Source organism: Meleagris gallopavo, chromosome 3 (assembly GCF_000146605.3).
Source record: "Meleagris gallopavo isolate NT-WF06-2002-E0010 breed Aviagen turkey brand Nicholas breeding stock chromosome 3, Turkey_5.1, whole genome shotgun sequence".
In the NCBI taxonomy this organism is placed as follows: Eukaryota; Metazoa; Chordata; class Aves; order Galliformes; family Phasianidae; genus Meleagris; species Meleagris gallopavo.
This window is the reverse complement of record NC_015013.2, coordinates 2,518,172-2,531,090: the sequence shown is the minus strand read 5'-3', so window position 1 is coordinate 2,531,090 and position 12,919 is coordinate 2,518,172. Positions and strand designations below refer to the sequence as shown.

At 36.3% G+C, this 12,919-nt stretch overlaps 2 protein-coding genes across 2 annotated transcripts in view; one reads left to right on the top strand and one right to left on the bottom strand.

Annotated features, from left to right (window-relative positions):
* BRD9 (bromodomain containing 9) overlaps positions 1-12,919 on the bottom strand; it is a 21,229-nt gene that overhangs the window by 8,050 nt on the left and 260 nt on the right. Inside the window, exons 2-9 of the mRNA XM_019613681.1 lie at positions 11,873-12,096; positions 10,971-11,103; positions 10,431-10,491; positions 9,389-9,533; positions 6,472-6,582; positions 5,566-5,741; positions 3,242-3,374; positions 1,323-1,398 (exon numbers count right to left, since the gene is read on the bottom strand). Of these exons, the coding sequence (XP_019469226.1) occupies positions 1,323-1,398; positions 3,242-3,374; positions 5,566-5,741; positions 6,472-6,582; positions 9,389-9,533; positions 10,431-10,491; positions 10,971-11,103; positions 11,873-12,096 (1,059 nt within the window). The remainder of the gene's footprint in view (positions 1-1,322; positions 1,399-3,241; positions 3,375-5,565; positions 5,742-6,471; positions 6,583-9,388; positions 9,534-10,430; positions 10,492-10,970; positions 11,104-11,872; positions 12,097-12,919) is intronic.
* Positions 11,730-12,919, top strand: part of TRIP13 (thyroid hormone receptor interactor 13) — a 15,833-nt gene continuing 14,643 nt past the window's right edge. The window contains exon 1 of the mRNA XM_010708259.3: positions 11,730-11,817. The gene's annotated coding sequence lies outside the window, so the exon portion shown is untranslated. The remainder of the gene's footprint in view (positions 11,818-12,919) is intronic.

Sequence of the window (12,919 nt, the reverse complement as noted above, 5' to 3'; positions counted from 1 at the left end):
GTTTAGCTTGGAGAAGAGAAGGCTGTGGGGAGACCTCACTGTGGCCTTCCAGTACTTGGAGGGAGCGTATAAACAGGAGGGGCAACGGCTGTTTATGAGGGTGGACAGTGATAGGACAAAGGGGAACGGTTTTAAACTGAGACAGGAGAGGTTTAGGTTGGGTATTAGGAGGAAGTTTTTCACCCAGAGGGTGGTGAGACACTGGAACAGGTTGCCCAAGGAGGCTGTGGATGCCCCATCCCTGGAGGCATTCAAGGCCAGGCTGGATGTGGCTCTGGGCAGCCTGGTCTGGTGGTTGGCAATCCTGCACACAGCAGGGGGTTGAAACTAGATGAGCACTGTGGTCCTCTTCAACCCGGCCATTCTATGATTCTATGATCAGTTCTGAGAATTGCTTAATTAAAATGGTTCAAATCATTTGAAGTGTTTTTAATATAGAAAGAAAATGGAAAAAAACATATAAAAAAAACAAGTATGCATTTAGGACATTTCCAGTTACATTAAATTTCATTGATTATGTTAACAAATCCAGCAACTATGCTCAATTACTGAAAAACAAAAAAGGAAATTTCCATACCTTAGTATGGGAAAAAAACAACAACTCTACAACAAAATTTCATACTGTAGTACTAGCTGTCAATCTAGTATAATTACTATTAACAATACAAACAATAAAGAAGAAAGTCTGGAGCAGTGAAACATAGAAAGTAGTACTTTCTTTTTACAAGTTTAACTTTTTACAAGTTATTGACAATTCATACTGGAGGTTTGTTCTACTCCCATTACCACCATTGTCTAAATTTTCAGTGGCATGACTGCAGAAGTATTAATCACATTTATCTAATTTGTTCAAAAATAGTCAAGTGCATGATGGCAGCCACAATGCTCAATTTCATTCCAGAACAGTTTACTCCAAGATGAAAAAGAATTTAGACAATCAGAGGATACACAGGCTTGCACCTCCCAATAATTAAAAAAAACAAACAACAAAAACATGACTAGCTATGCTGTGAATAAATTCCAATCTCAAAATGACCAGAGAAGTACTAAATCAATAGGGCATATGGCTGCACAAAGACTATGCCATTCTAATAATTACAAGCTTCCTAGACTTACATATTTTGAGTTCAAATCTGGAGACTGAAAACTTGAGAGATAGATTCCTCTAGTACTTCCATAACAAGCTACTGGGGAAAAACTGTTGTGGAAATACAAATTAACTGAAAAAACAAAACAACTAATTTATCACACACAGGATGCGCACATACACGTAAGACTCTACTACAACACTCAATATTAGAAAGGTTTGCTTAAAGATTTACCTTCTGCTTCTGGATCAGATGAATTTACTACACTGAACAATAAAGTTCCATCTCCGTTTTTTTTCAGATAACCAATCTGTAAATACAATCACAAAGACATACAAATAATCATTCAAAGAGTCTAATCTCAATGGAGATGTCTGTTTACACAGACGATTTTAAAAAGCATTTTCAGCTGTATTCAAATCCTGAACACCAGTATGAATTCCCTTTTTAATATGAAGAATTTTAGAAATAACTACTTATCACCTTTTAGCAAATATACTGCTCATTCATGCATCTCATCCACAACTTTCTGCATTTACAAGTACTATTGTGCACATGCTATCAAATTCTTAACAAACAAGTGCCATGCCAGACCTACTGGAACGCATATGTGATAACACACTTAAGCGTTAAGTACTTAACTGTGGTCTACAGTGGGCTGTCAAGCTGATTAACAGCCCAGACGTGAGGAACAGAATATCTAAACTCTTCCTTGAATACCACTGAGTTGCTCTCTTCAGAAGTGACTGCATCCTGAAAGGCTTTTCCAGTATAGCTAGCAAGCAGCAGATTGGTATTGCTGTAAATTGGTACTGCTGTAAGAAAACAGCCTTACTTTATGGGTTTCCAAATGACGTTTGCTCTTAGCAAGTCTTCTTTCTAGCTTCAGAAGTATACTGAAGAAGCTAAACCTTCTACTGTGAGGCTTTTCTTCTTAATCTAGCTGATCTAGAAGTGATCATAGTCAAGTGCTATAGTTCCAAGAAATAGGCACTTGAGTTTGGAAACAACATTACTACCACTTCAATGCAGATGTTTCTTCTGCAACAGAATTTATAAGATTAAGTGAAAAATGTAGGATGTTGTAATATCATGAACCTTTTTTTAAATTGAAGCAGTTACTACAGAATGTGAAATAATGAGATAGGAGGCCAATGTGTAATGGCAGTAATAAAGACTCCATAGAATGCAAGGGAAACAGAGTAATGTGTTTATCACAACACAGACCTCTAGGGAAAGTCTGCAGCATTAATTCCAAACCCTAGCCCAAAATAGCAAAGGAAACCATTAGTATTACATGTCTAGAAAAACCACAGCTCACATACAGATCATGCTGACAAAAACATACTGAGAACCATGGAGCTTTTCCAATTAGCACTCAGAACAGCACAAAAATCAAACGGCTGGAACAGTATCAGTATCATGTTCAAGGTGATTAAATCTGTGGTCAGCACTGTCCAAAATTCCAACACAGATATTGTTAAAGTTATCTACTACTTACCGAAGGCTGTCACATTACACAAGAACGTGCTGTAACTGACAGCTACTACCGCTAGGTACAAAAATAAAAGAGATTCTGGACTTCTCACTGAAAACATTAAGTTCACACTTCAGAATTTCTTAACTCTTTTAGGGAGAGGGAATCCTAATGACCAAATCTATATAATCTATGCCAAAGTTTGCTCTTCCTATAGTTGCAACAACAGAATTATCGAATTGTTTGAGTTGGAACCCTTAAAGGTCATCCAGTCCAACTCCCCTGTAAGAAACTGATATCTGCAGCTAGATCAGGCTGCACAGAGCCTGATCCAGCCTGACCTTGAACACTTCCATGATAGGGCATCCACATCTCTGGGCAACCTATTCCAGTGCCTCTTCACTCCTATTACATAAAAAACTTCTTCCTTCTAGCCGATCTAAAACTCCCCTTTCTAATTTGAAACCATTTTCCCCTGTTGTGGGAAATGAGAGTGTAGTGTTATTTTAATCATTTTCAATGCTAAGAGTTGCAACTAAGGAAGCCAGATCAAAGACTGAAGATGATTCAGTGTTTTCTGCAAGTGAATTTTTAAAGATGATTAAAACACGATATAACTTGAGATCCATTTACGTTAGAGACAACATGGAATTGTGAGCTTTGTCATGAAGTAGACCTTGCTGTTGGGTAGATATCGATTGATCCTATCCCGAGCTTCATCTGCTGCATGTTCCACTAGTGCCAGGACATGTTCTTCAGCAGTGCTATCTGTAAGGCTGCATGCATTTCCTTCAGGTTCAAATATGCAACTGAAGAAAGAAAAGAGTACTAGATGTAGAAATTAAAAGACAAAACACAAGGTTGAATTCTGAGCTTGCTAAACAGAATAGTCCCACTCCTCTCCCAGCATCTGTCCAATTCAGCATTTCAGTGGAATCACAATTACACTATGAAAATGAAGTTTTGTAGCAGAAGAAGCAGTCAACTCTTGAACTTCAAAATTTAGTTGTTTCTGTACTTCAATGAAAATAAAAGGAGTACTTCAAAGCATAAATTGGAAAGAGATTTCTTATATCATTACAAAGTGAATGATGCATATATCTCCCACGTGTGCGAATATGCCATTATTCCAAATAAAAAGATGCAGAAAAAACGGATGATAAGGAAATGGAGAGTCTGTATTTCTGGGTGGGGGGAAACCAATCACAAAAAAACCCGATGCTTTTGTGAGTCTCATCATTAAATATAAAAGAAATACTTCATAGATCAGAATCTATCAGAGCATTACATACACTAAGGTTGGACACCAGGGACCAACCATTTAGGTACTATTCCTCATACCAGGCCCATTTCCCTCTCCTGAGGTATCTTTTCCATTTCTTAGCTAATTTTTCTCTGTATAGAGATTCAGACTGAATATGCAAAAAAGCTTTGCTGTTAAAGACAATTAAAAAATAACACATTTTTCTCACAATCCTGCAGTAGGTTTTTTGTTTCATTCAGGAACTGTTCATTCCTATTCTTCAGAAAAGGTTGTGAAGAGCAGTAGAATTTGCTACATCAGAGGCTTTCTCTACTGTACACATAACAGACAAGAATTTTGAGTGAATGTTTCAAAGAAGACTTCTGTACTAAGATGATCAAGCCAATTTTTAAACTATAACACAGAGGTCTGAACTACTTTAACACTTTCCAGAATGATGGCCTTCATCTCTCTGTTTTTAACAAGCAGTTATGAAAGCAATCTAACGAAAGCTCTCGCTGTACATCAAAAGACTATCACACGGGTGCCAAAATACAGTTGGTTTAAAGGTCAAGTTAATCAGAAAAGAAACTGTTCTGGGTATTGAAATCACAAACATTTAAGAGAACAAGAAAGTAAATTTACAGCATAACTGTCCCAAGGAAACTGGATAGCAGGATAGTTAAGAATAGCTGACAATTCTACTTGACTGCATATTATGGTTGATTTTGAAGACAAAACAGTACTGTGTTCTTTGGTAGTCTCAATTTCTTGATCTGTTCGCTCTCTTTGAAAGTTGTTTACTTTGAAAACAAGTACACAGAAGGCAGCAAAGTAGAAACAGACCTCTGTAATGCAGTTTACTTAAGAATTAATCAGAAAATAAATACGTACGATACAAACAGAATCATAGACTAATCAGAAAGAATCTGCATAAAGTCCTCTTTACAGAAAGGTACTTAATTCCTACACACTACCAATTAGACAATTATTGAAGAATAGTTTGTTGGTTAAACAGCAGCAGGTGTATTTCTGTATGGTGGTACCAGAATAGCTCCACACCCAAAAAATTACTCAGTTTAGAATTAGTTTTGAAGATAAGCATTGCTGTCTCCTACTGCTACAAAACAACTACACATACCTGTTCTTCCTTCAGATAGAAACAGGATTATGACTTTTTTTTCCCCCCACTAAACCAGTGCCTGTTTAGAACCGTGAAACTTGTTTTTAACAAAAAAAAAAAAGAGAATGAACTTGAAGTAAGATTGCTCTTCCTGCCCCCCAACTTCAGATACATAAGTAGATCTCTAATAGTTCAAATATGTAATAAGCAACGGTTTGTAACAGTTTTTTGTTTTTTGTTGTTTTTTTTTTTAAATAAAATTTGTCAGTTACATTCCAGACACCAAAGCAATGGAAGTCAGTGATTTTTCCTTCAAAGTTGACACTTACCGACCGGTTTAAAGTTAAAAAAAGAAAAAAAAGTCTAAGTTCCTTCAAAACATTAAAGATCTGTGGCTAGGTTATAAAATGGACATCTCTAACTACCACAAGAAGGAACTGCTTATATTTTCAGCAAATATAAAGAAATTATAAGTCATTTACATATATTCACATTAAATGCAAGGTATCATTTAAAAGAACATGCAATCATTCCACAAGGAAAGAGGCCACAGGAAGTCTTCTCAATTATTTGCTCCTGACTAATATTACAAAAACTTCAACAGCCTAGAAAGCACACCAATGAAAACCTTTACCTAATAACTTCTTTATTTTGTTTTTTGGATTTCTTGGTAGTCTCTACTTGTACAGGCATAACTTCAGGAACAGGCTCCTCAACCACTGTGTCTTCATCACCCAAAAGAGCTGCCTGCTGAGAAAAATCCATGTCCTGCATAAACGACATGCTGCGCTTCAAAGCTAACAGCCGTTCCTAGAATCAGAAAGGACAGAGCGGCAGGGACTTAACCTTTCCCTCATAGCAAAGATGCTATGATAATGGGATGGGATGGGAATGGCCATGGCCTTATTTTGTTCTTTATGCCTCATTTTCAATGGCGATGCAACATGATTTGTCATGGTAGCATGGCATCAGAATTTCTGCAGACCAACTATCAAGAAAGAGAAACAAAAAACAATGCATATGCAAAGACAACAACCCATTTCATACAAAACTTACCATGCAGAACAGCAACACAAGCACATGCACACACAAAGCAGCTCACAAAATAACTCACATTTTGTAGATCAAGAACAGTATTTGAGTAAAAATTTAGCTCTGTATATGTGCATTTATGAAATCTCTGAAACCTCCCCTATACCCACCACATTTGAAAATGCAAAGATTCTTTGTTTATGCAAAATTATAACTTAAACGAGATTTTTGTATTCAAAGTTAAAGCCCGAAGCAACATTTTATAGTTGGGTTTTTGGCAATTAGATCCCAGTTGCTTCCACTGAAGCCAGTAGAATAAGCTCCCACAGACTTCAGTGGTGCAGATGAGGTTGAAAAATAAAGCTGTGTTTATAACATGAATGCTATCGAGCCCCTACGTAGAGTAATATGAATAGACACAGTTATAAATAATGGCAGATAGATGAAATAACGTTTAACATTGCTATTAATTACATTTCATCTGCTTTGTTTTTAAAAAGTCTCTTACTTTGCTCATCATCTTAAAGCCTGTGTGCAGTATCTTCTTGGCTAGCTTGTAGTAAACAGTATCTGGTCTGTTGTATGTCATTGCATTATCACACATGAGTTTAAAATCTGCCTGTAAAATACAAAACAAAACAAAAAAGCCTGTTCAAATACCAAACTCCTTTACTACACAACTTGCACACAGCACACTAGCAAGGCAGCTCTGTGTTCTTCTTAGTGTATAAACAAGTTTAACCTGTATGCCAATATTTCCTTCTTTTTCATACACACCAAACAAATAAATGTAAAAACCAGTAACAGCACTGAGGGACCAAGTGAAGACTCTCATGTTTTTCCTTCCTCATAAATCAGAATAGGTTAGAGAAATACAATAGCAAAAAGATAAAGTATCTTATATATAATTTTATTGGAATTTGTAGTAACCTTCAGCCACTTAAACTGTAACAACAACAAAAGCCTTCAAAGCTAAAGAAACAACTTTACAAATGCTCAATGCACGCAACAAGAGAACAAAACAGCCATTTTGCCCTCTCCTACCACATCCAATATCAGGCAATTTTTAACTGATCCAACTTGCTAAAATAAGCTTTAACACATTCCACTGCAAGCTGAACCAAAAACATTTACTGCAGATCATGAGAGGTTTTTTGTTGTTTGTTTTTTTTTTTTTTCCCTCCCTGAGGGAAGACTTTATTTTAGCCAAATATTATTGGTCCATTAAGAATAGAAAGCATTATTAGAAGCTCTATGAAACACTGAGCTAGACAGTATTACAGTCTTCTGAAAATTTAAAAAGTTGACAAATCAATAACCAAGGATCATGCAGTAGCACTTCACAAATTGGACACCAACAAATTAGGCTGGTGCATGGTTTAAGGATGTATTGTTCGCTCAATAACTTTTCAATATTGAAATAATGACTGTTCAAGCAATTAAGCTTTAGTTTTTCTGAAGACACAAATACAAACATGGTCTGTTCAGGAGTCTAGTATATTTGATGATGATTTTGTTCTGTGGTAAAGATCCAACAGAATGGTATGCTTTTTGTTGTTAATCCACCATGTTCACAGAACAGATTTTCTGAGACAAAGATTTCTGAAGTAGATTCAGATTACAGCTTGACATGGGATTCCTCCTGAACTCTTCCTCTGACACCAAACATTAATACATAAAAATTCTGCCCTACTGCATTCCTGATCAGATTATGGGGAAAAAAGTTGTTTTTAGTTCTTGTTTCCCTGCAGGGATGCCAGAGCAGTGCTCCCTTGATGATTTACAAGTCATCAGCTCCATACTAGCTAAGTAGATAAAGAGCTATAAATGCTAGTCTGTGACAGTTAGGCTATCTGCCTTCACTTACCGAGACCATCACAAAAACAGGAATTGGGAAGGTGGCATGAGGGAGCAAACAATTAGAAGCAAATAAGAAAGACCAGGAGAGCAATGCATCTAATGATGGTCTTTGAAGTAGTGCAGAAAATAACAAAGTTTTTGTTTGTCCAACTTTGGTATTCCTGCAGCAATTTCTCCCCTACTAAATACAGCATGTGGTTCATAGCAAGTCTTCCCTTTAAGAATGTACTGGCTTGTGACTAGCCTCAGTTGGTTGTAGCAGGTTTATCAGAAGTGAAAGACAACCATCGGAGCACTCCTTTTCAGAGGTAAAAACCTAAGAACGTTTCTGTATTATTTAACAATTACAAAAGCATGAGCATATACTCACATCTAGAAAGGAAGTCCTACCTCTGTCACTGGACAAAGAGGTTGGACAATGGACAGTGATAGATTTCTAGCAAACATTTATCACCCTTCAAAAAGTGCCAGCTGAAAACAAATCCCTCAGAGAAAAAGAATCTGTTAGTCTGAATAACACAGTAATTTTCATTTTTTAAAGGTCGCTCTCCTACTGGCATTATCAATGTAACCATAACTGTATGTAAATACAGCCAGAGAGCTCCCATTCAAACATGCTTTTTAAAATCACTGAGAAAGACAAGCCAGCAGAATTTCAAAACACCAGATGGCACAGCTGACTGATTGCAGTGATAATATGTATCCTTATTTCCTATGAAAGTCTCCATTTAAAACAAACAAAAACTCTCAATTCACACATAACAAAACAGACTATCAGTCAAAGCCCCTATAGGAAATCTAAGCTGCTCTTTGCTCACCTTGCTGGCATTTTCTATAGGAGAAAAAACAACCCTGAAAAGCAAGCCAATGTCCTCTGTGAAGACTCTTGTTACATCAGTTCTACAGTTGAAAACAATGAAAGTTAAAGGCTGTCCATAGAATTTCATGAATAGGTTAAATAAAATTTCTTTCCTTCCAAGAGTTGACAACACTAAGAAAAAAAAAAAGGAAAACAAAACAAAATAACAATAATAATAATAATAAAAAAAAACTTACAGCACTGCCTGCCTGTAGAATGACAATGCATTCAACAAGGTATTAGTGCAGTGTCAACAGCCAATACAACTAAGGCAAGTTGCCAATAACCTTGCTAACTAAGTTTCTGCCAAAGCACCATCTGAAGTGGCAGTTATATGGAAAACAGGATAATTCAAGATGAAAAATACACAGTTGTTACTGTAATGCACTAAAAAAAATGTTTCATTATCTCCAATTTTCATGCAGATATATTTAAATTGCCATTTAATCAATCTAATCAAGTCTAGATAGAAAAAATAAACCTAAGTTTCTTGAAATACCTTAAACCCTAAATATAAGTAAGAATATAATGTCTAGCAGCATGAATTCCACAGATCTTTACAGCATGTTGTTTCCACAGTAATTTGTAGTGAACTTTTACAGAACAGGGAATTGAGCTCTGAACGAGCACACATTAAAATAATTAAGGTAAGAAAGACTTCTGAAGTCAAAATGAATCTGAAGTAACTAAATCTCTAACAATTCACCTTGAATTCAGTGACTGATTTGTATTCGTTTGCTGCAATTTTTTCCTTCATAGTTCCAAAATCCATGGGGTGCTTTATTATCATGGAATATCCTGGAGCGATGGCATCCGTGACTGGAAAAGCAAAAAACCCATGAGGATCTTTCCTAAAAATAAAATTTAAAAATAAAGAAAGAAAGAATTAAAATTTAAATCAGCAAACAAGACGATCATTGTTTCTATACCGCACTAACAGAATAAAATAAGTAATGCCTTATTCAAAATAAACAAAAAAAATAAACAAAAACAATTTCACAAAACAGTGAAGTATTTGAAAAGTTCCCTGCTACAGAACAGAGTTTTGATTATCCACATGCAGACTTCTTCGAAAAAGATGAAACTAGCTCCTGATTTTCTTAATTATTTCTCATATGCTATCTGTATCTCCATTTACACTCCAAATGGGCGTTTTGGCTTCACTAAGTAATAATTTCTTTAATCTTCTTGTTCATGAAGTCTTCTATTTTAGATCTAGTTTTTCTATTTTAGATCTAGTTCTGAATTCAACTTCTTGTATTTATTAAAAAAAATAAATCAAGGATGTTGGTAATTCTCTTCAAAAAATATGAGTTACAGAGTTAACATAAGGAAAAAATAAACAATCTTTTCTCCACATCAGAATATTATCAAGCAAGTGGGTACAAACTTGCTTTGGCATCTGACAGAACACGCAAAATACAACAATTTCATGACTCCAATCTTTATTAAAATTCAAGTGTTTTTTTATTCTTTAAATTCAGTTATTGGTGTTTTATAAATCTCTAACTGCAATATAGTCTACCCCCAAAATATGCCTTGCTTATCCCCGGGCTACAATGGCACTGCTGGTAACATTCATCAACTAACCTTTAAAAACAATGAGGTCTGATGTAGTTTAAAAGTTACCCAATATATTAAAGCTAGTCTCAGTATTAGTTTAAAACAGAAAGCCAGAATAAGAATTTGCAATCTAACACGTGTGTGTTAGACACAATCAACACAGCTGTGGACCAAGATATTTATACCTTTGAAGCTGACGAAGGAAGTGTTCTAGTAATCGCTGGATTGGTGTGCTCTCATTTTCAGCTGCAGTTTGACATGGAAACATAGACAAATTAAAGGAACAAATATACGAATATATCTATCTAAACATACCTATTTTAAGTATACAATAACTGTTTCTCTTACTTAATGACCTTTAAACTGATGTTTGAAAGATAGTTTTAATAAAATTTAATTTAATATCTACTAATAGGTTAAATACATCTATTAGTAAAATAAAAGTAAGGTGTTAGCCATTTTTACAGAAAAGAAAAGTGATACTTAGCTACTCAAATTGCAACACTGCAATGCCCCCATTCTGGTAATGTTTCCATTAGTGCAGTTTTAATGGTTCCTTTGCTATAACACCCATGGAATTAGTATTCCTGAAATACAGCCTATTTTTTCCAATCAAAAAGAAGACAAGAGCGACAGATGGATGCAGACCCACTGGGAAGACAGGTATGGATTAAGAATCCACTTAATGTATAGATTAAGCAGATATAAATTCTTACAAAGCTCACCTGGCTGAGTTCTGCATGCTCTGACAGGACGATCTGGAGGAGGCTCAACCTCCACTTTTTTCCCAGGATCAAAGTCATCAGTTTCTCCTTCAGTGTCACACTGCTCTTTTTCCCTTTTCCTCTTTTTCTCTTCCTACAACAGCAAAAAGATAGATTTTAGAACATACTTGGAATGCACAATCCTAGCTACAGGAAAATAAGAGCCATTTTTTACTTGACATACTCAAGGTACAACTGATCCATAATATGGTTTAAACAATATTGCGACTGCCATTGTCTCTTTTTCCAGTTTTTTCCACTCTGATTAAACACAAAGGCAAAACATAAGCAGCATTACATAAAAGTACTGTTCTCTCATTAATTGCTGAACTTCCACCTAAAGGTATGCTGAACTCAAGTAAAACCAGATTATAAAAAAAAAAGCTGTTTTAGACTTTGAAACTTTTAATTAACAACTTATTATATGTCAGGGACCAGAGTTCATTCTAGATTTGAAAGGCTGGAAATACTTTTCATTCAAAGGATAGCAAAGCATATTTCTGACCCAGCTGAAACATGAAACATTAGATTTAAGAACAGAAGTATTAATACCGATACACAAAACAAATGGATAGGAAAAATATCAATTAAAAGGAACAAGCATTTACATTATTCAACAAATCAACACATCGATCACTCTTCTAAATGGCAGAAATGCATCAACCTGGATGGGGATTTTCTACAGTTCTGAGGTGCTGCCTCCAAACAACGGTCTTCCTACTTAAGTATTAAAAAACAACTGTGGGAGGAGAGAACTGAGGGGGTCCTTTAGACTGTACCAGACCTGTACACACTTATCTGATCTCAGGTAAGTGAATGTGTTTGAATGATGGTATGTCTAAATTCAAAAAATCACAGCTTACTTTTCTCTTTCTTCTTTCCTCATCATCAAGGTGCTTTTCTTTCTCCTTCTCAGACTTCTTTTTCTTTTTTTTCTTCTTTTCTTTATGCCGCTCTCGCTCATGATCTGATCTGTCATCGTAATAACTAGAGTCATGTCCTGATCCAGAAAGTTCAGTTACTTCACTTCCTCCAACTTTAAGAACCAGCTTCAAAGGTTTTTCCAAAGGCTTGTCTACATAATCTAAATTAAAAAAAAAGTCAAAGATGCTGATGAAAGTGATACCATGCTATCAATGCAGCATATAGGTGAGCTAGTTCTAGAAATGCAATTGATACGAATCTGATACAGTTTGAAAGTGTATGCGATATGCTTGGAGATAAAAGCAATAGCTAAGAATCACAAATCCAAATTAAGAAGCAGCTGTTCCACATGCCCCAAAATAAAAAATATCACAGATGCAGACACAGTTATTGCATCCCACCATAAACCAGTGCCTGTAAAACAAACCAACTAACTTTAGAGCAGTCAAAACCTAACCAAAAACAAAATCAAAACCTATTATGCTGTTGGAAAATCCACGCATAAATAAAGCAAACCGAATCCTTACAGTGAAAACCGACAGTCACGGTAACTGTTTCACTAGAATTTTCTCCTGTCAGTTTGGACTGCTGGAAGATTTTCTTGCATCTGCTAAATTACAAAGCTGCGTTCTCCCCCAGCTTATCACCTCAAGCGGCACGAAAACCCCACATACATCTGAAGAATACTCCCCCAATAACAGCCAGGAAGGAGCTCGGTCTCAGGAACTCCACAGCTCTCCCGCCCCACTTTCACGCTCAGGCTGCTCCCACCTCGATCCCCTCTCGTCGAGAGGAATCCCGGCTCTCTCACGAAACCTTCCGTCCCGCCTTTTCTTTTGTCCCCACCGCCAGCCCCGAAAACGAGAGCCCAGGAAAGATCGCTCGCAGCATCTTCACCCACATAAACGAGAGTTTCTCCCTTCGTGCGCGGCGAAGGGTTACCAGGCTCACAAGAGATGAAGACGGGCGCGGCTCCGCATTCTTAC